At 43.9% G+C, this 27,944-nt stretch overlaps 1 protein-coding gene across 15 annotated transcripts in view; it reads right to left on the bottom strand.

Moving 5' to 3' along the window:
- Positions 1-27,944, bottom strand: part of pdlim5a (PDZ and LIM domain 5a) — a 252,103-nt gene that overhangs the window by 42,114 nt on the left and 182,045 nt on the right. For 11 of the 15 annotated variants that reach the window (XM_059649664.1, XM_059649648.1, XM_059649741.1 and 8 more), the window contains 7 exons: positions 21,707-21,910; positions 18,096-18,224; positions 17,070-17,288; positions 15,948-16,073; positions 15,023-15,160; positions 7,787-7,873; positions 4,025-4,209 (listed from right to left, as the gene is read on the bottom strand). In XM_059649664.1, coding sequence (XP_059505647.1) covers positions 4,025-4,209; positions 7,787-7,873; positions 15,023-15,160; positions 15,948-16,073; positions 17,070-17,288; positions 18,096-18,224; positions 21,707-21,910 — 1,088 coding nt within the window. The remainder of the gene's footprint in view (positions 1-4,024; positions 4,210-7,786; positions 7,874-15,022; positions 15,161-15,947; positions 16,074-17,069; positions 17,289-18,095; positions 18,225-21,706; positions 21,911-27,944) is intronic. The other 4 variants (XM_059649771.1, XM_059649802.1, XM_059649824.1 and 1 more) reach the window with 4 other exon arrangements.

The raw sequence follows: 27,944 nt of genomic DNA on the forward strand, positions 1-27,944 counted from the left end.
TGAGGGGGTCAAATTCAAATCACAATTTTCAGAAGGGAATTGGATAATTGCCCGGGGACAACACATTTGCAGGGCTGTGAGAAAAAGGCACTGGAGTGAGACTGGACGAGTCATCATTCAGAAATTTGGCATGCGTATGATGGGCCAAATGGCCGACCTGTGTGTGGTATCCAGCCTAAGATTCTTGCAATGAGAATCAACGCGTAGAAAGACAAACATCAATAAGCTTCAAAAGCTGCCAAATCTTATTGCTAGAATTCCGTTACAATACTCACGGGGCATGAACAAAACTATCCCTCGGTTTCATATTGACGGCTATGTCCAATTTGCTGCTACCTAAACTGTTTCAGGAATTTATTGTTGCAGTCAAGTGAGAGAACAGCTGGAGAACACTCTTAAAACTGTGTTAACGTGATAAGACATTAAACGGACACTTGGTGGGAAAGGTTTGTTCAAAATAAAACATTGCACCATCAGTTTTCACAATTTTATGAAGATGTTGCAGATTCACAAGAACAATCTGTACCAAAGCTGAGGGTTTATTGGTGACTTGTAGCTAGCCAACTGGTCAATGATTAGATCAGCATACACACCTAGCACTTGAGGTGAGAACATCCAGCAGTACACTTGTAGTGCAGTCTGCTTGACATCCATCATGTTTGCTGGACTTTAAAGTCAAAACATATTTTTGTTGGTTAAGTGGAATTGTTAAGTGCTTGGCTGCTAAGCAGCAAAATATTCCACAAGTGCACAGCAATTAGTGTCTGTGTGTGGTATTCTTGCAAATACATAGCCTAGTTACATTTCAAGAGATAGTATAAAACATTATATATTTGGGCTGCAGGCAAATTTTCCAGCAAAATCATTGTGCTCAGGCTGTCCTGCATTACGAACTGCTAATGCTAGTCATACTGTCTTTGACAACAACTCACTGAAGGGTGGGGCAATGAAGATGCAGTGGACTAGCCATCCAAAGCTCCAGGCTAATGCTCTGAGGAAACGGTTCAAATCTCACCACATCAGGGGTTCAATTTCAGTTAATAAACTTAGAGTTAAAATTTGGTTTCCGAATTGGTGACCATAAAACTATAAAGATCGTTGTAAAATAAGCCGATATTCTGATTTTTTTTTAGGGATGCAAATGTACTGTTTATCTCCTGTGACACTACGTAGTTGACTTTTAACGACCCTCTGAAATGGACCCCAGCGAGCCTCCTCTACAGCAGTTAGGAATGAGCAATAAATGTCAGCAACTGTAGTATTCCATGAATGAATTTTAAAAAGTGAGAAATTGGCTCACATTGTTCTAATGCCAGCACTATGATGTCGATTAAAACAGGAGTAATTTACTAATGTAAGCTCTTTGACCAGGAATTTTAACTATGTTTCTCTCTCCACAGCTGTTGTCTGAACTACTGAACATTGCAAGCATTTCCTGTCCCTTTTTCACTTTAAATTTTAACCATCTTCCTTCTTATTTTTGACTAGGTATCTAATCAAATTCACTTTCCCAAGCCACAGCTCTTTGCTGGACAACCATTTCAAAGGTCTGCCAAGGTTCAAATAATAGGCCATCAACGTGCGAAATTAAATCAGCTACATTTTCTATGCTTTGCACCTTTTTCAATTAAACAAAAGCATAAGGAACAACTATCCTAAGTGCAATCTCCATGGCAATGCCCCTTATCTCTTGTAGTATAAATTATTGTCCCCTTTGAAAATTGGCATTCATACAATTCTGTCCTGATTAGTGCAAGATGAAAAGATTCAAAACAGCACATTCCATTTTACCATTCATACCTCAAAAAGTTGAATTAATAGAGGGCCTTTATCCAGCAATGAGGCAATTGCATTGAATATAGGCATTCACAAGCCACCAGGGGGCAGGACAAGCCACTGATAATAAAATCGTAAAATGTGAGGCTGGATGAACACAGCAGGCCAAGCAGCATCTCAGGAGCACAAAAGCTGACGTTTCGGGCCTAGACCCTTCATCAGAGCCTCTGATGAAGGGTCTAGGCCCGAAACGTCAGCTTTTGTGCTCCTGAGATGCTGCTTGGCCTGCTGTGTTCATCCAGCCTCACATTTTATTATCTTGGAATCTCCAGCATCTGCAGTTCCCATTATCTCTGATAATAAAATCGTGTTTACTCTAACTTTTGTTTCAATAGCTGGTTCCTGCCACTTCTCCAATAGGCTCAAACAGTTTTGAAGTCTGCTTCTCTTTTCCATCAGAGACCTATCAGTTCCTTTGTTCCTTTGAGCTCTTTTCCCCTTCATAGATGATGTCTGACTTGCTCAATGTTTCCAGCAGTGAGTGTTTATAATCAGATTTACATGATCCCAAACATCTTACCCATGAAAATGTCTAAATAACCTTTCCTTTAGCACCTTTAACAATAACAACTATTTATGCTGAGACATAGTAGGAGCTGCCGATGCTGGGGATTTTGAGATATACAAGGTGTAAAGCTGGATGAACATAGCAGGCCAAGCAGCATCAGAGGAGCAGGAAGGCTGGCACTTCGGGACTCGACCCTTCCTCAGTAAATGAAGGGGGGGGGGGGTGGTGTCTAAGCCCGAAACATCAGCTTTCCTGCTCCTACGATGCTGCTTGGCCTGCTGTGTTCATCCAGCTCTACACCTTGTTAACTATTTATGTTGTTTCTTTGATGTAATTAATCCTCCTCCCACCAATATTCCTTTTGTTTCTGGGCTATTGGGTTATTTGGTAAGATATCCAAACATCTGGTCATAAACATAGGTTTTAAGGAATGTTTTAAAGGTTAAAAAGTGAGGTGGAGAGATTGAGAGGTGTAGGGAGAATATTCCAGAGACTGGGGCCAGGAAGCGGGTGCCAACATCACAGCAATTAAACCGGGAATGACCAAGAGGCTGGAATTAGAGGAGTGCGAAGGAAAGACTTGTTGCATTAAGGAAAGACATTTGAACTGACAGAAAATTGTCAACATCCGCAATCTTTGTGGAAAATAACGTAGGGCTGTAACAATTTAAAAAAGGACCCTGAAAATCCCCCTCACACTGACACTGTGTAGACTCATATTTTTAAGACTAAATATTGAATCAAAAGTGTATGGGCTCAACTTTGACACAATTAAAGAATCGGATGAAAATTGAATGCCTTGCTTTCATGTAAGTTGCTGATTGGAGTCTACTCACCATCAGATATACAGCACCAGAGCAAGGACACTAATGATAAACCCAAATAAAACACTAGCTCAATCTCAGATGAATTCTGGGCGCAACACTTCAGGAAGGATGTGAACATATTCGATAAAAATGTTTGCAAGAACGGTACCAGGACTGAGAAACCTTGGTTACAAAGATACAGAGGCGTTGAGATAGCCTTCTCCTTTCCAAGGAAAGCAAAACAAGGAGTTTCAAAAGTTGAAGATTTCAAAATCACAGGGAGAAATTGCTTGCAGTCATAAAGGGTTCAAGAACGAGAGAATTATAGACGTAAAGTAATTTATAAGAGAAGCAAATGTGACGTGAGAATATATTTATTCACAAGTACTTTGTGTCTAGAATCCACGCGCTGGAAATATCATTGGTGACAGGTTCACCCGAGACATTCAGGAGGGCATTAGATGATTCTTTGAATCGAATCAATGTGCAGGGTTATAGGTGAAAAGTGGCACTAAGTTGCAGAGAGCCTGTTTCAGGCATGATGGGCTGCATAGCCCAGCTCTGCACTGTAACAACTCTATGAAGCTGTAATTCAATGGGCTGGCATTCTGTTACTCAGGTAGATTTGCACGCAAGCATGTTTGCCTTCAGTGGTGATCAGATTTAAGTACAATGAGTTTGGACTTTTTTTTGACTAAATGTTGGGAGTCAGCCTTAACGAGCTACATGAGAAACAAATGTGGTTCTTGGCCAACCTTGGGGGTGGTTGACTTTTACAAGAGGTAACCATTTCTTGAGCCTGTGTGATTCTGTAGCCATGAAAAGAAGTTATCCACAACTCTAAAATATTAAAACAAAACAACCTGCATTTTACCTGCTGAGTTGGCAGCTTGCCAGCTTGTTGGTTTGGTAGGCTCGGCAACTCCACGAGGCTTGAAGGTTGGGCTGGATACAGCAGCAGTGGCTGGGGTGTGACAGACCCCACCAGGCATCTTAGACATGGGTTTGACAGAAGCAGTAGCGGGGCCAATGGGCTGAGGAACATCCACAGCATCCCTACTGTTGGAAAAAAAAGCAACAGAAGTGGGTTTTTAAAACAAAAACTAAAGAACTGCCGATACTAGAAATCGAAAACAAAAACCTGAAATTGATGGAAAATCTCAGGAGGTCTGACAGCATCTGTGGAGAGAAATTAGAGTTAATGTTCCTCTTTTTTTTCTCTCCACAAATGCTGCCAGACCTGCTGAGCTTTTCCAGAAGCTCTTGTTTTTGTTCATGAACAGAAATTGGTCCGCAGGTGCTGACGGAATAGTTTCCGTGAAACGTACAACTCAAGGAGCAGTCACTTCATATCGGGTCTGAAAAGCTAATACCATTATTCAAGATGGAAAAGTAAATTGCAACAATGCTGTGACGGATTTGTGGTTGGATAATGTTAGGAAACAACAGGTAAATCTTTATTAACCTGAGCTTTGAATTAGAAGCAAGAGTTTTGCATAAATTGCGTCATTTCGGGAAGACAGGGAAGGATGTAGGCTATGTTATCCACGCAAAGGAATACATCTTTCAGGATAGGAAAAAAAAACAACATCTTTAGATTATTCATCTGCATCTTGCATTCTCTAGTCAGAACAGGTCCGTTTCCAGCCCACATCATTAGAATCAGGTGCACGATCCAGAAGGAAGCTGCTGTCAACTTGCTCTTTCAAAACCTTTCAGAATTCTGAATAGCTCCATTGGGTCTCTATTAACCTCCAATGCTACCCCAGTCTGCCCTTATTTAGGCCAGGTAAACCTTCACTGTACCATGCACACAGCCTTGACATTCTTCTTAAATTGTGTTTATTTTTAAAAAGTGAGTTCACGAGATGTGAAAATTGCTGGTATTTATTGCCCATCCCTAACTACCCTTGAGAAAGTGTTGATTTCTTGAACTGTGACAGTCCATAGGGTATGGGTACACCCATCAGTGCTGCAAAGTTAAATACAATACAGCCATCAGACTTCATGCAGAAGCCCAACTAGAGATCTGCAAACATCAAGCATGACTTGATTGTGTTTCAGTATAGAGGTCTTATTTATAAAGCTAAAGATCCCATGTGTTTCCTCAGCCTCTGACATATTACTTACAATATACGTGAAAATATGCCATTCATGCAAACAGGATCCTGCATCCTTCCCACCTCATCCACCAAGTCACCATATCCTGTTTTTCTGATCCCACACATACTTACCTAGCTTCCCCTTAAAACGTATCTGCAACATTCACCTCAATTACTCCATGCGATAGAGAATTCCATTTTCACCACTCTCTAGGCTAAGAAACTTCATGAGTTCTTTGCATTTATCTTTGACTATCTTATTCGAGAAACACAGTCAAAAATGTACCCTCTGCACGTGCACAGTTCGTGTGTTACAGCTCCCGATTGCTACCTCAACTGGAATAGCACTCACAGTTGAGTTGTGAAGCCATGGCTCAATTGATGACAATCTTGCCTCCGAGTGTGAAGGATGAGAGTTCAAGTCCCACCAAGGATTTAAGAGCAAAAGTCAAAAGATCATCAGTAACACTGAGGGTGTGCTGCGCTGCCAGAGGTGCTGTCCTTGGGACCGAACCAAGGGCCCGCCATTTTGAGAGTGATGGGAGGACTGCACAAGTAATGGAAGTTCACTCTCCACTTGTCACAACATTGATTCAATAATTTACACCAGTCATCAAAATGGATAACTGCTTCTTTTTTAGTTCATTATCCAGAATGAAAGAAGCTTTCCTAGACCTCTCGACTTAATTCAAAAAATAACCCATTTATCATAAAACAAAACTTACTCTCAAACCAAACGGCAAACACCAGTTAACAACTAAGCTATAATTCTGGAATTAGATCTATATTCCTTTCTAATCCCAAACACAGACACTCTCACGCAACGCTAAAGACAATAGTCTCTGCAGAGATGTTAAAAGAAAGTACAACATTGGAAAACGAGAGGCTGAAACAAAGAACAGAACCCTGATGAATTCTCACAGTCTACTGGGTATCTAATCGATGAAATCAAATTGCTTAGGTTCATGGAAAAGCTTCAGCTCCGATGAAGTCAAATGGGATCTGAACCTTCAGAAAATGGTCACAGTTCTGCTCTTCAGGTTTATAAAGTCAAATATACTGGTGTCTTGAACATTCATCAGGCTCCTGAGGCATTTACAAAGAGGGAGAGAAACGTGCAATTCTGAGAGTTACTTCTTTATTAATTATTTTTATTAAAATCGAGAAAACCAAGTCGAGAAAGGGCTGATAGGCAACCACAAATAGTGGCCCCCATTGTCTTTCAAAGCGAAGACTTTGCAGCAATGAAGGGCCATAAACCCCACTCCAATCTCTTTAAAAGCTTTACTTGGGTTTTCTCCAAAGTCATCTTGACTTCCAAGTAATGACAGTACACATTTAAACTGTTGGCTTCAAATTTTCCAAGTAATCACATAGTTAAGATCTCTTAATTTCAAAAATGCCTATATATAGTTCAAAATCTTCCAGTTTTTCCAGGTGGTTCTGAAATATATTTCCATATTGTTACACGTCCCTGTCCTACTGGCCAGATGTAAAAGTTTGTTTGACACTACTTCAAATAAATGCACAGCATTTTCCTCACTGTCCTGGTCGACATCTATCCCACAATCAACATCACGTTAAATTGACTGGTCATTATCACACAGCTGTCCGTGGGAGCTTGCTTTGCAAAAAACTGCAACAGTGACAACTCTTCAAAAGTCCTTCATTGGTTGTAAAGCTGTTTAAAATGTTCAGCAGTCATGAAAGGCATTAAAAAAAGGCACATCTTACAACAAAAACTAACAACTACAGTCTGAGCATCTGGTGTCTGAATGCATGTGAAGCTGGGCACGGACATGCATATGTATAGGTGTACACACAGACATGCATGTGCATGAACAAACATACATACATAATGTTTGCTCACACACAGGTATACATGCACACAAACAGACAGGTATGTCAGCATGCATACAGATACAAACAATCTCAGAGATACACGTGTGTATGCACACACGTGCAGGAACACTCAGTTATTAGTCCTAACATTCTTGCAGTGAAATTGAAACAGTAATTCCATTTCTCTTCATAGACGTGTCCTGACCTGCTGAGTACGTGCAGAATTTTTGTTTTCCATCAATAACATATCGTGAGGTAACTACAATTTGTCAAATAGGGGGCAAGCAATGAATGCTACCTCTCGGTTTTGAGATACAACACACTGTTATATTGGGAAGAGTGGCACAGTGGGCATAAATAGCCTCGTACCGAATCCGAAAAAAGATACATCTGTGCAAACAGCACAGTAATGTGCCACAGAATACAAGGTTGCTTCTTTTGTAATGTTGCCCTTTCTGCCATGAAAAATTCTGTGAACTATCATACCTGGGAACCTACATTGAAAGGCACGTAGGGATCTCACAGTTTTGTAAGGCCGGAGGAGAGGACAGAAATTAGGAGGGGTTGAGCCCAAAGAGGGACTTGGAAACACGGACAATAATCCAGTTCAAAATTTCTCCAGGTTCACTAAAATGAGATCGCTCAGCCAAGCCAAGATTATACTATTTCAACAAAAGACTAAGAAATATTACCTAGGCTTTGCAGAATTAATTGGTGAGAATGAAAACTGTCTGACAGAGGACTTTTCTGAACAGAAAACTGATTCATGCCACGTAACACTGCGAAAACAGAAAGGTCAGAGAAAGAGAAATAACACAATTATAGGCACATAGCAGAAAGAAGATTTAAAGAGAACAGCTGAAGTGAGGTCAGAATTTTACTTTCAGCCATTTTAACCCCACCCACAACCACTTTGCCTGGGTACACTTGTTTGTTAAATCCTTTCTCCATACCATTAAGATATGGAACCACCGGTTACCATTAGTCTAACGTTTTAGTCTAGATTATTTTCTAGTTCAAACTTCACCAGCTGCCATCATGCGATTTGAACCCATATTCCCAGGGACATTAACCAGATTTCTGGGTTACGAGTCCAGTGATGTTATGAACTGTTGGGGCTGCACATATGGGGATGGCAGTGGTGTAATGGTAGAGTCCCTACAATGCGGAAGCAGACCATTCGGCCCAAAGAGTCCACACCGACCCTCCAAACAGCATCCCACACAGACCCACCCCCTACCCTATTCCTGTTATGCTGTATATCCCATGGCCAACCCACCCAGCCCGCATACCCCTGGACACTATGGGCAATTTTGCACGCCATTTATTGCCCGCCCCTAGTTGCCCTCCAGAAGTTGATGGTGACCCATGTCCTTGTAGTCCATTTTATGTAAGTATAGCCACAATGCTGTCTGGGGGAGGGATGTTGGGAGGAAGAGATGGGAGTTCCAGGACTTTGAGCCAGTGACACCGAAGGAATGGCAGTAATATGTTTCCAAGTCAGGATGGGGAAAGAATGACTCAGACGAGAGCTTGTTGTGGTGTGCCCATGTGACTGGTGAAGTGGTTTGGAAGGTGCTGTTGAAAGAGTCTTGGAAAATTATCGCAGTGCGTCGTGCAGATGGTACATACTGCTGTCACTGCGTATTGTTGGTGAGGGGACTAATTGCTAACGGTGGCAGGAATGGTCCCAATCAAGCAGGCAGCACTCTCCTGGATAGTGTTGAGCTCCTTGGGTGATGTCGTAGGTGCACTCAACCAAGCAAGTGGGGAATACTCCACCATTCTCCTAACTTGTGCTTTGTAGTTGGTAGGCAGGCTCTGGGGAGTCGGGAGGTGAGTCACTCATTGTAAAATTCCAAGCAGCTGACCTGCTTTTATAGCAAAGTAAGAACAGAGTAGGAATATGATGTTGAGGTAGGCCAATCACGATCCTCTGGAATGGCACAGCAGTTTGAAGGGCTGAGTGGCCTTTTTTTCTTTATTATTCATGGGATGAGGGGGTCGCTGGTTAGGTGGCATTTACCGCCAATTGGGCAGTCAAGAGTCAACCACATTGCTCTGTGTTAGGAGTCACATGTACACATGGTGGTAGTTTCCTTCCCTAAATGGAAGGAAATGACTCTAAATGGCATTAGCCAATCAGACAGGTTTTTCCAACAATTAACAATGGTTTCATGAATTCTCTTAATTTCAGACTTTTCCTTTATATTGAATTCAAATTCCACCATCTGCTATGGTGTGATTCAAACCCAGATCTGGGTCTTTGGATTAACAGTTCAATGATAATACCACTAGGCCACTGCCTCACCACTCACCCTGTTTTTTTTAAAAAATATTCTTGTGTAACGAAAGAGATAAATTATGAAAGCAGCATCTACTCCTACACACAAAAGTTCCAAGTGAACTATGTGCGCTGAAAATAGAAGTGTAATGTGGAAGCACCATCTCTTCTGTCTTATCGTTGCAATTACCCCATTTTGCTAAGTATTCATGAGGAAGACTTTTTAAACTGGAGCAGAAGGGAAAAGCAAACTGGACGTTGAGCATCAAAATACACACTCCGTTTCATCTGTGGCTCGCCTGGCATTTCACATGGTGTTCAAAGGGTAAAGCTCTGCTTTCGCACCTGTTCATTGCCCAATAAACCAAGAACGCAAGTCCATTTAATGTGGTAACACTGCACGGCCCAGCTGCTCAAAGGACACATCACAGTTGCAATGAATCCCAAAGTGGGACATGGCTTTTGTAAGCCAAAACTGGGCAATAAAACCAAGCAAAGTGGGATGATGTTAATGGAATTAGCCTGCTGCCGTATGCCCACACACATCCCTCATACACAAAGGAAGGCACGTTTTCCTATAATAACACTGAGACAGGAAGACATTCTGTTTCAGCTTTCACTCATCTGGAAAACACAAGAATGCCAAAATTTCAGAGCAGTCTTGGTGCTGTTTGATGAATGCAACACAGAAAGCCTTGGCAACTGGACTCTTTTTTTCAGCGAGATTCATATTTTGTATATTTCTCACCCCTCCCCCCGCCAAAAGTAATTAGACTAAGAGTTGGCTACTCGTTAAACAAAAACCCTTCCTTATGTTCTAAGGCAAAGGGACCTTTAGGGACCATAGGGCCGCTCTCTCTCGAGGGGAGAGGTTGAGAAGGCAGCTCCTTCTTAGTGACCTTAGTTAGAACAGGAATTGAACCCATGCTGTCAGCGTCTCTCTACATCACAAACCAGCTATCTAGCCAAGTCGGCCAACAACACCACCTCCCCCAACCCTGCCACCACAAAACTGCTTGAATCCCTAAACAAGAAACCGAGAACGCTGGTCAGGCGTCTGTGGAGAGAGAGAACAGAGTTCACATTTCAGGTGGTCAACCTGTCATCGGTACAGGAAGGAGATGGAGACTTTCAGAGCATTGAAGGAAGTAATGATTTGGGGATATTGGATTTGGGGTGGGGGGGCGGGAGAGAAGAGAGCCAGGGGCTGTGCTGAAGATCAAGAGTGAAGTTTCAATGGTGCAAGGTGAAACGTGGGGGTTTAACCACAAAGTATGCTCAGTAATACGGTTACAGCAGTGGTTACAATCTCCAATTACTGCACTCGGCATCAAACGTGGAAGTATGCAAAATATGCCTCATCCAACAGTGATCAAAGACAGTGAAGTCAGGGTGGAATTTTTTTTTTGGCCGGGGGTGCTGCGGCTGGATATTAAAGAGGCTAGAACTGCAGACGTGGAGGAACTGGAACAGATAGTAAAGGATGGGGTCACGGATGAATCTGAAATGAAAACACATGAGAATCTTTAAAGTTGAGGCACCAATAGACTGCAAGCCAACATAGATCAGAGGGCACAGAGGTGATTGGTGAATAAGATTTGGTACAAGTTAGAGTCGAATCAGCAGAATTTTGTTTGGCTCAAGTTTATGAAATTAAGGTGTAAAGCGTTTCATGCACTTTACCTGTTGCCTTCCTCACTCAAACTTTAAAAGGATATCGCCTGCCTACTTTGGGGTGAATAGTTTAACAATTGAGACAGGCTGGTGAAGACCACTTTAGCCATGATAGGGACCGCTTTGCAGAACACCTCCGCTCAGTTCGCAACAAACAACTGCACCTCCCAGTCGCGAACCATTTCCACTCCCCCTCCCATTCTCTAGATGACATGTCCATCATGGGCCTCCTGCAGTGCCACAATGATGCCACCCGAAGGTTGCAGGAACAGCAACTCATATTCCGCTTGGGAACCCTGCAGCCATATGGTATCAATGTGGACTTCACAAGCTTCAAAATCTCCCCTTCCCCCACCGCATCCCTAAACCAGCCCAGTTCGTCCCCTCCCCCCACTGCACCACACAACCAGCCCAGCTCTTCCCCCCCACCCACTGCATCCCAAAACCAGTCCAACCTGTCTCTGCCTCCCTAACCGGTTCTTCCTCTCACCCATCCCTTCCTCCCACCCCAAGCCGCACCCCCAGCTACCTACTAACCTCATCCCACCTCCTTGACCTGTCCGTCTTCCCTGGACCGACCTATCCCCTCCCTACCTCCCCACCTATACTCTCTCCACCTATCTTCTTTACTCTCCATCTTCGGTCCGCCTCCCCCTCTCTCCCTATTTATTCCAGTTCCCTCTCCCCATCCCCCTCTCTGATGAAGGGTCTAGGCCCGAAACGTCAGCTTTTGTGCTCCTGAGATGCTGCTTGGCCTGCTGTGTTCATCCAGCCTCACATTTTATTATCTTGGAATTCTCCAGCATCTGCAGTTCCCATTATCTCTGATACTACTTTAGCCATGCTTGTTTTCCTCAGTCAGAGCATTGCATTAGGATATGGGACATCTTGCTGCAGCTGTACAAGATGCTGGAAAGGCCATATTTGGAGTACCGCATGCAGTTCTGGTTGCCCTACTGTAGAAAGGATATTAGGTTACAGTGCAGAAAAGATTTACTAGGATGTTACCTGGGCTGGAAGATTTGAGTTATAAGCAGAGGTTGGCCAAGCTGGGACCTTTTTCCTATGGAGCGTAGGAGACTGAGGGGTGACCTTAAAGGCTCCTACAAAATCACAAGCAGCATAGATAAGGTAGACAGCTAACAGCTTTTCCCCGTGGTAGGGGACTCTCAAGCTAGAGGCCATAGGTTTAAGGTGAGAGTGAGAGATATAAAAAGACTCCAGAGAAGGAATTTTTACACACAGAGAATGGGGAGTGTCTAGAATGGGCTGCTAGAGGTAGTGGTGGAGGCCAATACAATTTTATTATTTAAGAAACATTCGAACAGATGCTCAGAAGGGATAGGTACAAAGGGATATGGACCACAGGCAGGCAAATCGAGCTAGTTTAATCATGAAAACTGGACAGTATGGGCAAGTTGGGCCAAAGGTCTGTTTCCATGTTGCAGACCTCTACAACTGTAGATTGTAGAACCATACCAAGCAGTCACTGCTTTTCAACACATTTCTTCTCACTTCCCAGGAGAGTTTCCAGCTGCCAATAAAATCACTTCTTATTCAAAAGGCCATCTCTTCAACAATTATACTAGTGCATTCCAAAAGAAACTAAGAAAAGTCTTAGCCAGGAAGGTAAGGAAGGGTCACCTGACCTGAAACGTTAACTTTTTTTCCTTCACAGATGCTGCTAGACCTGTTGAGCTTTTCCAGCAACTTTGTTTTTGTTCCCAATTTACAGCATCTGCAGTTCCTTTGGTTTTTATTACGTGTGTACAATGGGAAGCTAGTGCCCTTCATTTGCTTACTGGCCTTCAAGAGCAACCTAGCAGTCTCGTAGAGCAATGAACCTGGTGGAATCCAGGGTTGAAATAGTTGACAAATTTGTCCATGCTATCTGCTCACACACAACACAACATAGAAAATATCAACTACATTAACAGTGTGCTACATACATGTTACCCCCCCAGCTGCTCAGTTACCCTGTATGATGAAACCCTGCACTATATTCAGGCCTCTATGAGCGGTGCATGTTCGCTCAGGTCTTGTGGGTACAGAATCAGCTGATTTCATTTTTCCTTTCCCTTCACACACACTCCTGGTCGCTGTTCATACAGGTTGGGAGAGGGAAACAGAGAAACTGGAGTGAATTAAGAAGCTGTGTCAACTATCTCAGCATCAGGTAAATGTCATATTCCAGTAAAGTGAGTAAAGTCCCAAAGTGCTACTCTCCCAATAGAGAGAGGAGACTGGTAGTGGTTTAACCTGAAAAGCACCATGCCTTAGCTATTGGGAGAGGCTAAAAAGGAATTATATCTACTTTTTTGACATTACATCAAACCAGCCATGGAGCCAACTGTGCCAAACAAAGGACTGATTAGTTAGGTTTGAACCATCAAACAAATCGTCAATGGAGTGAATTAACGACTCTCTCAAGTCGGACAGAATAAGGATCAAAGGGAACACAGCCTCAATATTCAAAGCCCGTACATTCAGAAGCAATATTTCCACACAGAAGACCAGGTGAATGCAAAACTCTCCAGTAGGCTGTGGATACTGGTGCAATCTAAGTGCTGATGATTAAAAACCATATCTGAATAGATTTTTCTACACTAAGTTCCATGTCCCTTACTAATCTAACGTGGAGAGGTGGAGCTGAGATATGAACTCATCACATCGAACGGGGTCAAAACAGACTCAAGGGGATGAATGGTCAACTAATAATGACATGAACTGAAGATGCAATTATAAGAGAGAGAGGATGTTGTCTTCATCAGCTAGTCATGAGAGTTGCCATTGCAGAGAAAGGAGATAGGCTTCCAGAATCACAGCTAGAGAAGTCATGGAGACAGAACAATACCCAACAATTAATACAGCATCTAATTCTATAAAACCCTGTGAATCAGTAGACTTACTAGAAGGATGCCTGGATGGTAAGTCATCAGGCAAGAATAAACAAACAAGGGTTGAATTTTCTGGAATTTAGAAAGGTAAGCAGCGATTAGTCAGTGTTTTCAAGGCAGCAAGATCGGACAGTATAGACAGAGAGAAACTATTTCTGCAGGTTGGGGCTAGAGATCTACAGGCCAATTGTTCAAGTCAGACCTTTCAGGAGAGAAATAACCAAACATCTCCACATACAGATATAGTGGAAGATTGGAACTCTCTTCTACAAATAGCAATTAACACTGGGTAATTATTCATTTTAAAGCCGATTTTTAAAAAATATTTATCTTGGCAAAACATATTAAGGGAGATGGAGTAAAGGCAGATTTATGGAGTTAGATTCCAAATCAACCGAGATCTCATTGAATGATGGGATAGCAGTCTCAGTGAGCTAAGGGGCTTTTTTCTCCTGTGTTTCTGATAACTTCTCTCTCTCTCGTGCAAATCTATTGGATCAGAGACTATTTACTTCAGTGAGGGATGGGAATAAAGGAAGTCTCCTCAGTGCCCAACAACAGGAGATCTCTGCCTTGAATCAAATGTAAAAGTATGACTTAATATGAGGTGATAATCGTGACAATAAAACATAATCAGTTGCCAGGTCGTAGGAAATATTGACAGGTTGGGGGTGGGGGAGGTGGTCACTGTAGATTTTAATCTTGAGTTCCTCAGGACAAAAGGCAAGAATGCCAGATTTCAAACAGTCACAACATTTTATACTCCAGGAGAGAAGGGTACAGATCCATGTTCTCTCTAACGTTTCCGGCCACAGGGTGCATGTTGGAAGTCTGCGCATGGTAGCAGAAAAAACCAGAAGTGAATGTGTCAGCACACAATTGGTGTACATTGACCCTTGATTGGTTGGCAAGCCAACTTGAAGTTTGGCATTCTTGCGTTTGTCCTGCTGTTCAAAACAATGAGCTTCAGCAACACATCGCTTCCTCCAGAAAGATCTAGAAAATTACAATCACCCTGCAGCTTCTTAAATCTTCCACAGGAAGAGACACACAGCATGCTGATCTTCCCTTACCTCCTGGTCTTTGGCACACACAAAGAGCTGACGGACTGGCGCTTGGGCAATGAAAAAGGTTGTGCAGATGGAGATTTTGTAACCGGTGTGATGAGCAGAGCATCCAACAGAGACGGAGAGACAGTAGGTTCAGACAGTCTGGTGGACAATATTTTATTCCACAAAAAGTTGCAAAAAGAAAGGAACATATGTAAAAGGAGAATAGAATCAGAAAAGAAAATACATAAAGCAAACTGAAACAGAACATGGGAGGAGCATTTCTTATTAAAAAAACAGGTAAAAGATTGGTGTATTGAGGGTAATAGTGAGGATTTTGAAGATTCTATCTGATCCACACACAAAAGCTACAGGACTCAGGGCCATTTAAAGAGCAGATTCCATCATCTCATGGCTACGATTAACCATATAATAAAGTTAAATATCAAAAATTGTTACTGTTTCAAACGAGTGAGATGAGCCAGTAAGGGAAGAAACAGGTTTGGAGGTGACTGAATCAATCATGATCTTACTGAATATAGCCAACCAAATTATGAGGGGCAGAGATAGGGCTGATAGGAATAAACCTCTCCCTTAAATAGAGGGGGTCAATAAATAGGGGGCACTGAGTTAAAATCAGGGGTTTGGAGGAGATTTAAAGAGAGTTTTGTTCACCCTGAGGGTGTTGGACTGGACATACGGAATTCAGTGCTTGAGTCAGGAAACATTATAACATTTGAAAAGTATTTCAATAAACAAAAATCGGCTTAGAATAAATAGGTGTTTGATGACTGGCACCGACACAATGGGCCAAGAGAGTCTTCCCATGCTGCTATAAACGGGTGAAGGATTCTCAGAGGGTAGATTGACATGCTCCTGCTCTTATGTGAATACTGTAATTATACCGAAGCCAACAAGCACAAATCTCACAACGATGACTGCAGAATACCTAGCTTGAGCAGCAAGTACAGCAGTAATCACAGCAGCAGCGTTCTGCGCCTCTGGGCTTTGCTTCAAGGGCGGAAGAGGTGGAGTCGACTTTGGCAACGCTTCAAGTGGATTTTCCAAAACTTTCCTGGGCAAAGAGTAGCCAATGAAAGAAAGAGACGGACAGACACACACACACAGCGCGAGAAAAGTGTAGATTGGGAATCAGTGAAAGCAAAGGTTTGGGTGGAGATGGCAGGGTGAGGTGGGTGGGGCTGCAGCATTGGGTGAGATAGATGGGCCAAGGAGAGGAGAAGGAGAAGGAGAGTCTTTGAGAGGAGAAGGGGAGAAATGAGGGTTGGGTGGAGGACACATGGAAGTACGTTGAGACAGAGATAAGGAGGAGAGAGAGAGAGAGAGAGAGAAAAAGAGAGAGAGAGAGAGAGAGAGAGAGAGAGAGAGAGAGAGAGAGAGACAAAGGTGGGGAGAAGTGGGTGGGGAGCACGACAAAGAATGGAGCAGGGTGGGAAGACAGAAAGCAAGATAAAAGAGAGGTGGCAAGGTAGAGGAGTGAGCAAGAGACATGGGAGGGAGAGACAGTGTACCGAACCAATATATTCAAACTTATATTGAGAAAACTTATGATGTACTTTCAATAGGAACTAATCGAATTATACAGTGCAGGAGGCCATTTGGCCCATCAAGCTTGTGCTGGTTCTTTGAAAGAGCTATTTAAGTAAGCCTCACTCTCTTTGCTGTTTTCCCATCTCCCCGCAGACATCTTCTTTGCAGGTAAATGTTTCATTCACTTTATTATTGAATCTGCTTTCACCACCCTTTCAGGCAACACAATCCAGTTGACAATGTGTTGAGCAAAGCCAATTCTCATCTCCTTGCCAATCGTTTTAATTGGGGTCCTCTGGCTGAAACTAGTTCAGCCTCACTTACTCTACCTGAATTCCACCGCCTCCCGCTCCCCCCCAACCCCGACACCACAACACCCCCCCCACCCCACCCCACACCGACACCACAAACCCCCCCGCCGTGGACTTGAACAACTCTCCCAAATCTCCATTTTCCTCTGCTCATCTTTGACTTATCTCCCAACGTTACCCTGGACTCTGCACGTGCTCAATCTCTGTACCTTTCAGAGATGGCTGGAGTACAGACAGCAGGTTCTGCACCTCCCACAGAGGTGGAGGTCAATGGTGGGGTAGCGAGCACTGGAATGTCACAGGTTTGTACAGCCACTGAATGCTTCCCAACATCTAAAGGACATGGTTCAATTCCGGTCGCAGCAAGGGGAAGATTTGGCAGGACTGATGGCATCTTTGAGGTCGCCTCTTCTGTTACATTGACGAATCTTTCCATGGAAAGCACAACTAGATGAGAAGAAATCTGAAAATGCGTGCTTCAATGCTAACAAGATTAGTCTCACCCTGAAACAAGATTCAATGCTTTCTTTTCTTATCTTCTAAAATAGGCAGAAACAGAAATTTCAAAGACTTCTTTCTAAAAACATTAAACAACAGTCACCAACGAGAAAGGTATGGATATGCGAGTGCATTAAATCAATTCATCTTTCGCAAAACCATTCAAACATATATCTATTGATATCAGGACAGGTATAGCATACTGGTCATTTATGCAGTCTCCTTACACAGACCTGAAACATCTTATTGATTTGCAGAACAGCAGGAGAGACCTCCCTCCTCGCGTCCTGACCAATATTACCGCACAATAAATACTTCAAAAATCAGGTCAGCTGAATGTCACTATCTTTGAGTCAGGAAACATTATAACATTTGAAAAGTATTTCAATAAACAAAAATCGGCTTAGAATAAATAGGTGTTTGATGACTGGCACCGACACAATGTCACTATCTTTTTGTTTTGCGGGAGCTTGCTGTGCCCAAGTTGGTGGCAACATTTGCTACATCACAATACAATGACACGCCTAAAGTTCTTCACTGGTTGTAAAGTGTTTGGAACATCCAGAGATGGTGGAAGTCGCTGCATGAAATGCAAGTTTATTTTCCCTCTTCTGTACACGAGAATTACTGCTCAGGATGGCAATAAGGTGGCACTACACAAAATCATCTTCCTTTCATTGATAAAGCTCGTCATCAATAATGGAGCACAACAGTAAGAGGTTCACAGTTAACTCTACCTAGCTTTCCTCACGTTTACAGTAGAAACTGAAGCAATAAAAGTTTCGGTCTTTGTATCACACTTGTTTGGCAGTGGATGTGGAGCACACCTGGGTAAAGCATCTAAAGGATTGTCCAGGTACATCCTTCTAAAGAGGTGGAAGGAAAGATAGATAGATAAAGGACAAGGGAAGTCAAAAATAAAAAGGTTAATTTGATTGAAACCAGAGCAAATTGATGCAAACATATAGCGCCATATGCATTTTGTGGATGGTGCATCAAAAAGATCATACATCCACTAATTACATCCACACAGACATCAGAACGATGGGATTCTTTCCTTTATTCTAGCATTGAACATGACCATCATTCGCAATCTGATACTCTTTCCTCACTACCCTTCGAATGAATTGAGTTGTTGAGTGATTTCAGAGAGTCAACCACTTCTGGAGTGATACGTTGGTCAGGCCAGGGAATGAGAGCAGATTATTTCCCTGAAGGATTTGAATGAACCAACAGGGATTGTTAACAAAAATGCCCATCACAAAAACTAGCTTTTAATTCCCGATCGTTTTCTCCATCCGTTACCATAATAGGATTTAAATCCATATCCCAACAGCATTAACTGTTGTGCCTGGATTACTTGTCCAGTGTCATTGTCATGATGCTACCATTTCATCCTAAAGGATCAGGGGCATGAGGAAATTCAAATCACTTACACTCACATTCCCAGTGATTTTGTTTTGTTGCTGTTTAAACAACATTTTAAAGATTTAAGTGGTATGTGGTAGATCCTGACCCCGAGGATGGCCTCACTTCTGGACTGAAGCAGAGGGATTCAGCTGACAGTGGTCATAAAGGAAGACTCTTCATTTTCTTAGCCATACAGGCATGAAGCACATTTTAAAAGTTCCTCTCACATCAGAATGCATTGAATTGACTAACAACCTAACTAGTGAGTGTACCAGAGGGATTATAAAAAAAGAGTTCAGCCCCATCTTAAGTCATTCTAATGGATTTTAAACGATCTTGAATCGGGGCATCCTTACTAAAACATTAACAACTTTGGCAGTAAACCCGTTTTCTATTGTAACAATAAATGGCACAGGTTATTGCCCTTGTGTACATCAAGGAAGACTTATTAAATGGAAATTAAAAGCAATCATTAAGTTCTATTGCACTGCTCAATTGTGCTGCTTTGTTATAAGTTTTACATCTCTGAGTATGCAAACAAAAACTAGGAAAATCATTAAATAGCGAGTTTTGAGAAGATTTGCAGCTCAGGTTGAGGTTCTGGATGTAAGTTTGCTCGTTGAGCTGGAAGGTTAGTTTTCAGACAATCCGTCACCATTCTAGGTAACATCATCAGTGAGTGTCTGACAAAGCTCTGGTGTTATGTCCCGCTTTCTATTTATCTGTTTAGGTTTCCTTGGGTTGGTGATGTCATTTCCTGCATTGGTGATGTCATTTCCTGTTCTTTTTCTCAGAGGATGGTAGATTGGCTCCAAATCAATGTGTTTGTTGATGGATTTCTGGTTGGAATGCCATGCTTCTAGGAATTCTCGCGCATGTTTCTGTTTGGCTTGTCCTAGGATGGATGTGTTGTCCCAATCAAATTGGTGTCCTTCCTCATCTGTACGTATCATTAAATCAAATGAAGTGCGTGCAATTTCAGGGAGGTGATGGCCTATGATATTATTACTGCACTGTTAATCCAGAGACCCAGATAACATTCTGGGGACCGAGGTTCGAATCCCACCACAGCAGATGGTAGAATTTGAATTCAATAAAAGTACCAGGAATTAACAATCTAACGATGACCGTGAATCCATTGTCGATTGTCAGAAAATCCGATCTGGTTCACTAATGTCCTTTAGGGAAGGAAACTGCCTTCCCTACCTGGACTGGCTCACATGTGATTCCAGACACACAGCAATGTGGTTGATTCTGAACTGCCCTCTGGGCAATTAGGGATGGGCAATAAATGCTGCCTGGTCAGCGATGCCCTCTTCCCATTAATGAATAAAGAAAAACAAAATTTTCAACTCTATCTTGGCTGCACTTAACCCCCCAGATTGTGTTTAAAGTGAACATTTTATCCCATGAATGTAAAACAATAATAAGTCACAAACTTGGTGGGGGGTGGGGGTACGGAATTGGCTGTGTGGAGGTTACTTTGCAGTACTGAAGAGGTGGGGAGGTTGAGAGGTGGGAGGTGGTGGGAAGGACAGAGGGTGGACTGACTGGTCTCTGAACAGCTGCTGGGTAACTGGCAGAGGTAGCGACAGTGAATCTGTCCATCACACCCAGTCGAAGGGCAGTCAGTGTGACAACAGCGGGAATGCTCAAAACACAATTCTTCCTTCAAAATAAGAACTCCATTTTCAAACTGCATTTTCTAAAATGACCCGTCTGCCCACGATGAACTTCAACCCTGGGAACGCTCAAATCATAAGGCACAAGAGCAGAAGTAGCCCCTTGGGTGAGTTCTGCAAATCAAAAGGGAGAAACCCACAATTCTGCGATGGCTAGCATTGCCTCTATATCTCAGAAAGGTCATGACCTCCTTCTGTGCCAGGCAATCCATCGTGCTTGCAGCTTCTATTACCTAGTGCCAATCTCCTGCCCTTTTCCCCATTTCTATCTAAATAATCATCCAATGCACTCCTGAAGCCTCAGTTCAGCCTGCCTCCACTATATTTTGAGGCAGTACAGTCCATATCCTAATTAGATTCTTTTCTCAAATCATCCATGCTTTGTTTTAAATCTACACCCACTTGTTGGTCTTGATGTTCCTAGAGGGAACAGTCTCTCCCTGTCTACTCTGTCTGGCCTGCTTCTGATGGTGAAAATCTCCAACTGAACTCACAATGTACCTTAACTCTGAAAGATGTCCCCTTTCAGAGAATTCTATGGAGTTCTGAACAGCCCACACCGAAGGCATGACAGGCAGCTCATTGCAGATTGTCCAGGATGGTACTTATGTTTAAATAGGTTAAATCTGGAGGCCAGATGGGCACAGCCTAAGCTATAGTTGGTTGACTATGGAAGATGAGTGGATGACCTAACTGGGTGCTTCCGAAGAATAGAAAGGACTAAAGAGGTCCCAAACGAGGGGGTCAGAACCTGAAAATTGGAGCCAAGCAATTCAGAGTGATCTCAGGAAGTATGTCTTCTCATAAAAAGGGGAAGGAAATGCGTAATTCGCTCACTCCAGCTATTGAGGCCAGGGGTCAATTAAACATCGAAATGGATGCACTAATCTTTGGGATCATTAAGAATTACAGAACCGGGAGGCGGGTGATTGAGGTAACCCAGGATCAGTGGAAACTGAGATTAATGGCATTTTGTTAACAATGTTATTAAGGGTTATGGGAGTGGTAGGAGTCCAGATACATAACTGCCATGGTCTGAGTGCATGACAGAAGGGGACTGACAGGCTGAATGGCCTTTGTCTTTTCTGATGAGTGAGCCTCATCATTTTCAATAAAAGGCCTGAATATTTGCCACAATCTCCCCTTGCGTATTCTCTACAGCATCCCTTCAATGACTAGGCCACTTGGTAATTGGGAGAGATTGTGGTGAGCTAATGTAGATTTGTGCCCAGTCACGGTACTGCCCCATTCCATACCTCTCCTCATCTTCAGGGGAACCGAATCCAGCAGCATCCACCCCAGGGCTTGCAGCTAGTGGCGGGTCACCGAGCGCAGGGAGCAGATGAGTCTGAGAGGCTACCGTGCACGCAAACCCAGACGCTGTGGTGCCTGTTCCAGGCACACGCGCCTCCGTATGGTCAGCGCACACGGTTGGCGAAGTTTGTTCTACTTCCAAAGTGCTTACGTCATGTAAAAGATAAGCCATCAGTCACTCAGGGGAAGGAACAGAGTGGAGGGAGCAATAGAACAAGGTCTGGTGGAGCATCATTCTTTTATGCACAGAAAACATACCACTCAGAGCAAGGACATCATAGCAACACTGCATGTAAGGGTAAGAACACAAGGGACTAAGGAACAGAAGGTAAGTGAGGTGAAGAGGGGCAAGTGAAGGTTTGTGGAGTGCAAAGGCTAGCACAGCCCAGTTGGGCTGAGTGGTCTGATACTGTGCTGTAAGTGCTTTACAATCCTATACCTGGTTTCTGCAATCATTGTGACTGCTCCTATTAGAGTCATTATAAAAACATTTCATCCTCTGACCTCACATTTCATTTCTCAATAAAATTGATCCATTTCGCTGATACACCTCTTTGCAAATGCTACGCCTGTTTCCACAACTGAACTTTAAAGAGACCGCGCACACTTAATGGCCCAGTTGTACTGAAATGTCTACTTGTGTCTCAGGGAATGTTTACAGCACAGCAGGAGGACATTCCAGCCCGTGCCAGCCCTTTCATATAATTCATCCCGCTCTCGATGCTTTCTCCAAAGACTGAAAAATTTCATGCACAGGATACGGGCATCGCCAATGAGGCAGTGGTAATGCCCATCCATAGTGGGGCAGAGATTATTTCTCGATGCCCCTTTAACAGAAAGCGACTCAATAAAACAGAATTCAAAATGCCCTCAAATATGGCCAAAACCGGGAGCCACTGTGATCCTGTGATCCGAGGACATAGTCCAGCAAATGGTGCAAAAGAAACAGGTACAGGGTGACTTGACTGCCAGATAACCCAGGAGAAAGCAAAGCCGGGGCGGGGGGGAATGATTCTAGAACATAGGCGCAGGGTGGCAAGGCACCAGCCAATTTCAATATGTCCTGAGACTCACTAGTGCAAACTCAAAGCTATTGGCTTGAGATAAGTGGAAGTGTAGATGCTGGAGAATCCGAGATGACAAGGTGTGGAGCTGGATGAACTCAGCAGGCCAAGCAGCATCAGAGGAGCAGAAAAGCTGACGTTTCAGGCCTAGACGCTTCATCAGAAATGGGGGAAGGGGAGAGGGTTCTGAAGTAAATAGGGAAAGGGGGGAGGCAGATCGAAGATGGATAGAGGAGAAGATAGGTGGAGGAGACAGACAAGTTAAAGATACAGGAATGGGGCCAGTAAAGGTGAGTGTAGGTGGGGAGGTAGGGAGGAGATAGGTCTGTCCAGGGAGGATGGACAGGTCAAGGGGGCGGGATCAGGTTAGTAGTTAGGAAATGGGGGTGTGGTTTGAGGTGGGAAGAGGGGACAAGTGAGAGGAAGAACAGGTTAGGGAGGCGGGCATGAGCTGGGGTGGCTTTGGGATGCGACAGGGGGAGGGGAGATTTTGAGGCTGGTGAAATCCACATTGATATCATTGAGCTGCAGGATTCCCAAATGGAATGTGATTTGCTGTTCCTGCAACATGTCCATCCTGGGCCTCCTGCAGTGCCACAATGATGCCACCCAAAGTTTGCAGGAACAGCAACTCCCATTCCGCTTGGGAACCCTGCAGCCCAATGGTCTCAGTGTGGATTTCACCAGCTTCAAAATCTCCCCTTCCCCCACTGCATCGCAAAACCAGCCCAGCTCATGCCCACCTCCCTAACCTGTTCTTCATCTCACCTATCCCCTCCTCCCACCGAGCCACACCCCCACTTCCTAACTATTAAACTCACCCCCCCCCCCCTTGACCTGTCTGTCCTCCCCAGACTGACCTATCCCCTCCATACCTCCCCACCTTCACTCACCTTTACTGGCTCCATCCCTGCTTCTTTGACCTGTCTGTCTCCTCTCCACCTATCTTCTCCTCTATCCAACTTTGATCCGCCTCCCCCTCTCTCCCTATTTATTTCAGGAGCCTCTTTCTCCACCCCCCACCCCACCCTTTTCTGAAGGAGGGTCTAGGCCCGAAACATCAGCCTTCCTGCTCCTCTGATGCTGCTTGGCCTGCTGTGTTCATCCAGCTCTACACCTTGTTATCTCGGATTCTCCAGCATCTGCAGATCCTACTATCTCTGATTGTATTTGAGGAAATTAACTTTTTTTTGTGCTCCTAACCAAGCTGTTCAGGAATTATTACACACTTGTGCAACTTGAACCCAGGCCTCCTGGCTCACAGCATATGCACTGAACCCAAATTTTACCAGCTACCCTGGTGAAAGCACGCCCAGAGACCTAGTCACCAGTGATGTTCCTGCTACACCACAATCTTCCCCGAAATCAACACTGTTTTTTATTCCCTAGTTATAGCCAGTGGCTGTACATGACGGAGCCCTATGCCACCTCTGTAAAATCTGCAGGAAGTCTCTATGAGAAGGTTCATTGTATTCCTGCCTTTTCCTCCCTTGTAACCAGCAGATTTTTTTGTTTTTAATAAGTCTGCCTACGTGCCCATTTTCCTTGCTTCAACCCCTCACTGACCCCATTGCAAACTGAGCCGATTCTGGTCACACTCCAGGAATGGCCTCATTTCAAACCGACTTGGCATGTTCTGCTAGGCCTGTAACTGGGCTGGAAGGGTTGCCAGTGGAAACTCCTGGCAGCTAATGCCAGCCTTGACCAATTCCTGATGGCACATCACAGGGCACTCCCCATCATTTGGGTGACTACAAACTCTGCTGCCACTCTCAAGGCTGTGCCCGTCAACTGTGCCGTTCGGCCCGCGGCTGCATTCCAAAATAAACCGCTACAAGCAGGGTCCAATGAGCGTCAGCTGCTCCACTATCATGGAGCATGTCCCGCTTCATTCTAAAAACAGGGTCATCATTTCCAACATGGTCATCCCGAGCCTTCTCTCTCCCTCTCTGCAGCACTTGGTAGAGATTGTCACACTAGAGTCACGCTCATGAGGCAAATGTGGCAGTTTTGAGCAGAAAAAATGACCACCACAATGTAAGCCATTTTTCAAGAGATGTAGACGGCCAAAATACAGCAAGAGGCCATTCGGCCCACTGGATTCAAGCTTTGAAAGGAAGAGCTGCCAATTCATCTCCCCCGGCATCGCGCCTAATCTCTTCACTTTCAAAATACATGCTTCTGCACCCCTCCCCAACCCCCAGGCCAGGCTGTATATTCCACATCATAACTTCCCACATGTAAAATAAAGTGCTTGCCTCTTTCTTGCCAATTATCTTAATACTGTCTCCACAGAATCAAACTAACCAACGTGAAATGGAAAGGTTGCACATTGTGCTTTATTTGGGGTGTCAGAGGGAATCCACTGCCAGACTTTACTGGTTAGAAACTGTTGCTGTGAAGCTAACTAGGCATCTGCAAACATGCAATACCCTGTCTCTGCCTCCCTAACCGGTTCTTCCTCTCACCCATCCCTTCCTCCCACCCCCAGCCGCACCCCCAGCTACCTACTAACCTCATCCCACCTCCTTGACCTGTCCGTCTTCCCTGGACTGACCTATCCCCTCCCTACCTCCCCACCTACACCCTCTCCACCTATCTTCTTTGCTCTCCATCTTCGGTCCGCCTCCCCCTCTCTCCCTATTTATTCCAGTTCCCTCCCCCCATCCCCCTCTCTGATGAAGGGTCTAGGCCCGAAACGTCAGCTTTTGTGCTCCTGAGATGCTGCTTGGCCTGCTGTGTTCATCCAGCCTCACATTTTATTATCTTGGAATCTCCAGCATCTGCAGTTCCCATTATATCTGCAAACATGCATTCTAGTTTAAGAAAAAAAGATGGTGTGTGTGTGTCTGTATAGAAACGACATTTTGAGAAATAATAGGAGGTGGAACCATTTATATTTTGCATTTACAAAACTTCGACCACATGCCCGTAAGAAATAGGAACAAGAGCAGGCCGTTTGGCCCAATGAGTCTGCTCCACCTTAAACAGGAGAACGTCTGATCCAACATTCCGCACGTCCACTTTCCCGCCCTTCCCCCACAACCCTTTATCGTCTGACTGATCGACAATCTATCTCAGCTTTAGATATACACAAGTATCTAGACTCTTAGTTCTTACAGGGGTTCAACAGAAGTGCGGAAATAGATGACAAACAGATCAGCTACGAACTTCTTGAATGGTACAACAGGTTTGATGGACTGAATGGCCCAATCACCACGCGCCCCACCTTCAATCCATTTGTTCAACTTAAAACACACGCACTCACACACGCGCACTCACACACACGCGCACGCGCACTCACACACAGACGCAGCACTAAAATAGTCCACTTGGTCATACTCCATCATTCAATTAGGTCGCAATTGATCTGATTTTAATATCAACTCTATACTCCTGCTTATCCCCGATAATCTTTCATCCCCTTGGAAATCAAGAATCTCTCTCTGCCTTAAAATATTTAAACATTTATAAACTGTGTTCAGAAACACTTATACTGATTTATTCAAATAAATGTATGTCCCATGATCATTGTACCCAGTTGATAAATTTTCAATAATCCCCTCCATGAACTTACTGTCCAAAATGAGCTATGGCTCAGTCAGCAGATTACTTGCCTCAGTAAGAACTTTGTGGTTTCAAGTTGCAATCCAGAGACTTAAAAGAAATATCTTCTGCTTTTGCAGCGCAATTTTGAAAGGTGGTAGGGGAGTCTATTTCATCTCAATGTGCTGGCTATCTGTCATCCAGGACCTTGTAACAGCTTAGGTTAACTTGGCCAAAGCTTTCAAGGTGCAAAAGGGGAAGAGGCTGAGAGAGTGAATGGGGATAAACCATCTCTCCTGTTTGGAAAGTCAGGACTCGAACATTTTCAGCAGCAAAGTCAGGAAGCACAGCTACACACAAAGGGTGCAGTTTTAGAACTCACTTCCATAAATTGTAACTGCTGTCCCATCAATTGTTAATTGTAGATCTGTGAACGCTAGTTGTTTTTTGGGGCAGTGAGATCAAGGAGTATGGAACAAGAGTGCAGATATCGAGCATACATGTATATTTGGTCAGTGCCGGACGTTAAGGGATTGTTACAGCCCTCAGACTGCATCCCTTGGAATACCATGACTTCAAGACAACTGCTACAATTGGACTGCCTGGGGCAGGCACGAGGGATGATTGAATGGCCCCCAGATCTGATACCCAGAGTCAGAGATCCAAAATTTCATGAATCCACATGGTGGCTCAGATATTCCTTTTCTGCTGCATTTCCTGAATCCTTCCCATCCAACTCATCTAGGAGTTCGGACATTGGTGAGCCCACTTTTCGAATACTGTGTTTAAGTCTGGCCTCCCTACTGTAGGGAATATGTTCTAAACTTGAAATGATTCAAAGGAGGTTTATAAGCATGTTGCCAGGATTGGAGGGTCTGAGCTATAGGAAGAGGCTGAATAGACTGGGCCTATTTTCCCTGGAGCAGCGAGGCTGAGGGGTGACCTTACAGATGTTTACAAAATCATGAAGGGCATAGATAGGGTGAATAGCCAAGGTCGCTTTCCCAGGGTAGGGGATATGAAAACTAGAGGGCATAGATTTAAGGTGAGAAGGGAAAGATTTACAAGGGACCCGAGGGGCAGCTTGACAGTGGAAGTGGTGGAGGCTGGTGCAACTACAGCATTTAAAAGGCACCTGGGTGGTATATGAATAGGAAGGGTTTAGCAGGACATGGGCTAAATGCTGGCAAGTGGGGCTAGATTAATTTAAGATATCTGGTTGGCATGGACAGGTTGGACCAAAGGGTCTGTTTCTGTGCTGTGCACCTGTATAAGCGTATGCAGATAGTATACAAAGAAATGGCTATCATCACTCTGAAAGGAGGAAAGCTCAGGGAGTGAAATGGCCGCACCTTGTTCTCTGTCCATGGATTATCTGGACAACGTTATGTTGTTTGTGGGACCCTTTTATGCACAAACCAAGTGCCATGCACCTTGCTTCCTACAACACAACACATTCCTAACGTACCTCACTGGCAGTGAAAGCTGGTAGGTGCTCACAAAAAAAGAACATTGTGCAAAGTCTTAGGTGTAAACGCTTAGTGAGTGGCTTTAGAAAATTTGTTGCTCT

This window comes from Stegostoma tigrinum, chromosome 1, assembly GCF_030684315.1.
Source record: "Stegostoma tigrinum isolate sSteTig4 chromosome 1, sSteTig4.hap1, whole genome shotgun sequence".
Taxonomy (NCBI): Eukaryota; Metazoa; Chordata; class Chondrichthyes; order Orectolobiformes; family Stegostomatidae; genus Stegostoma; species Stegostoma tigrinum.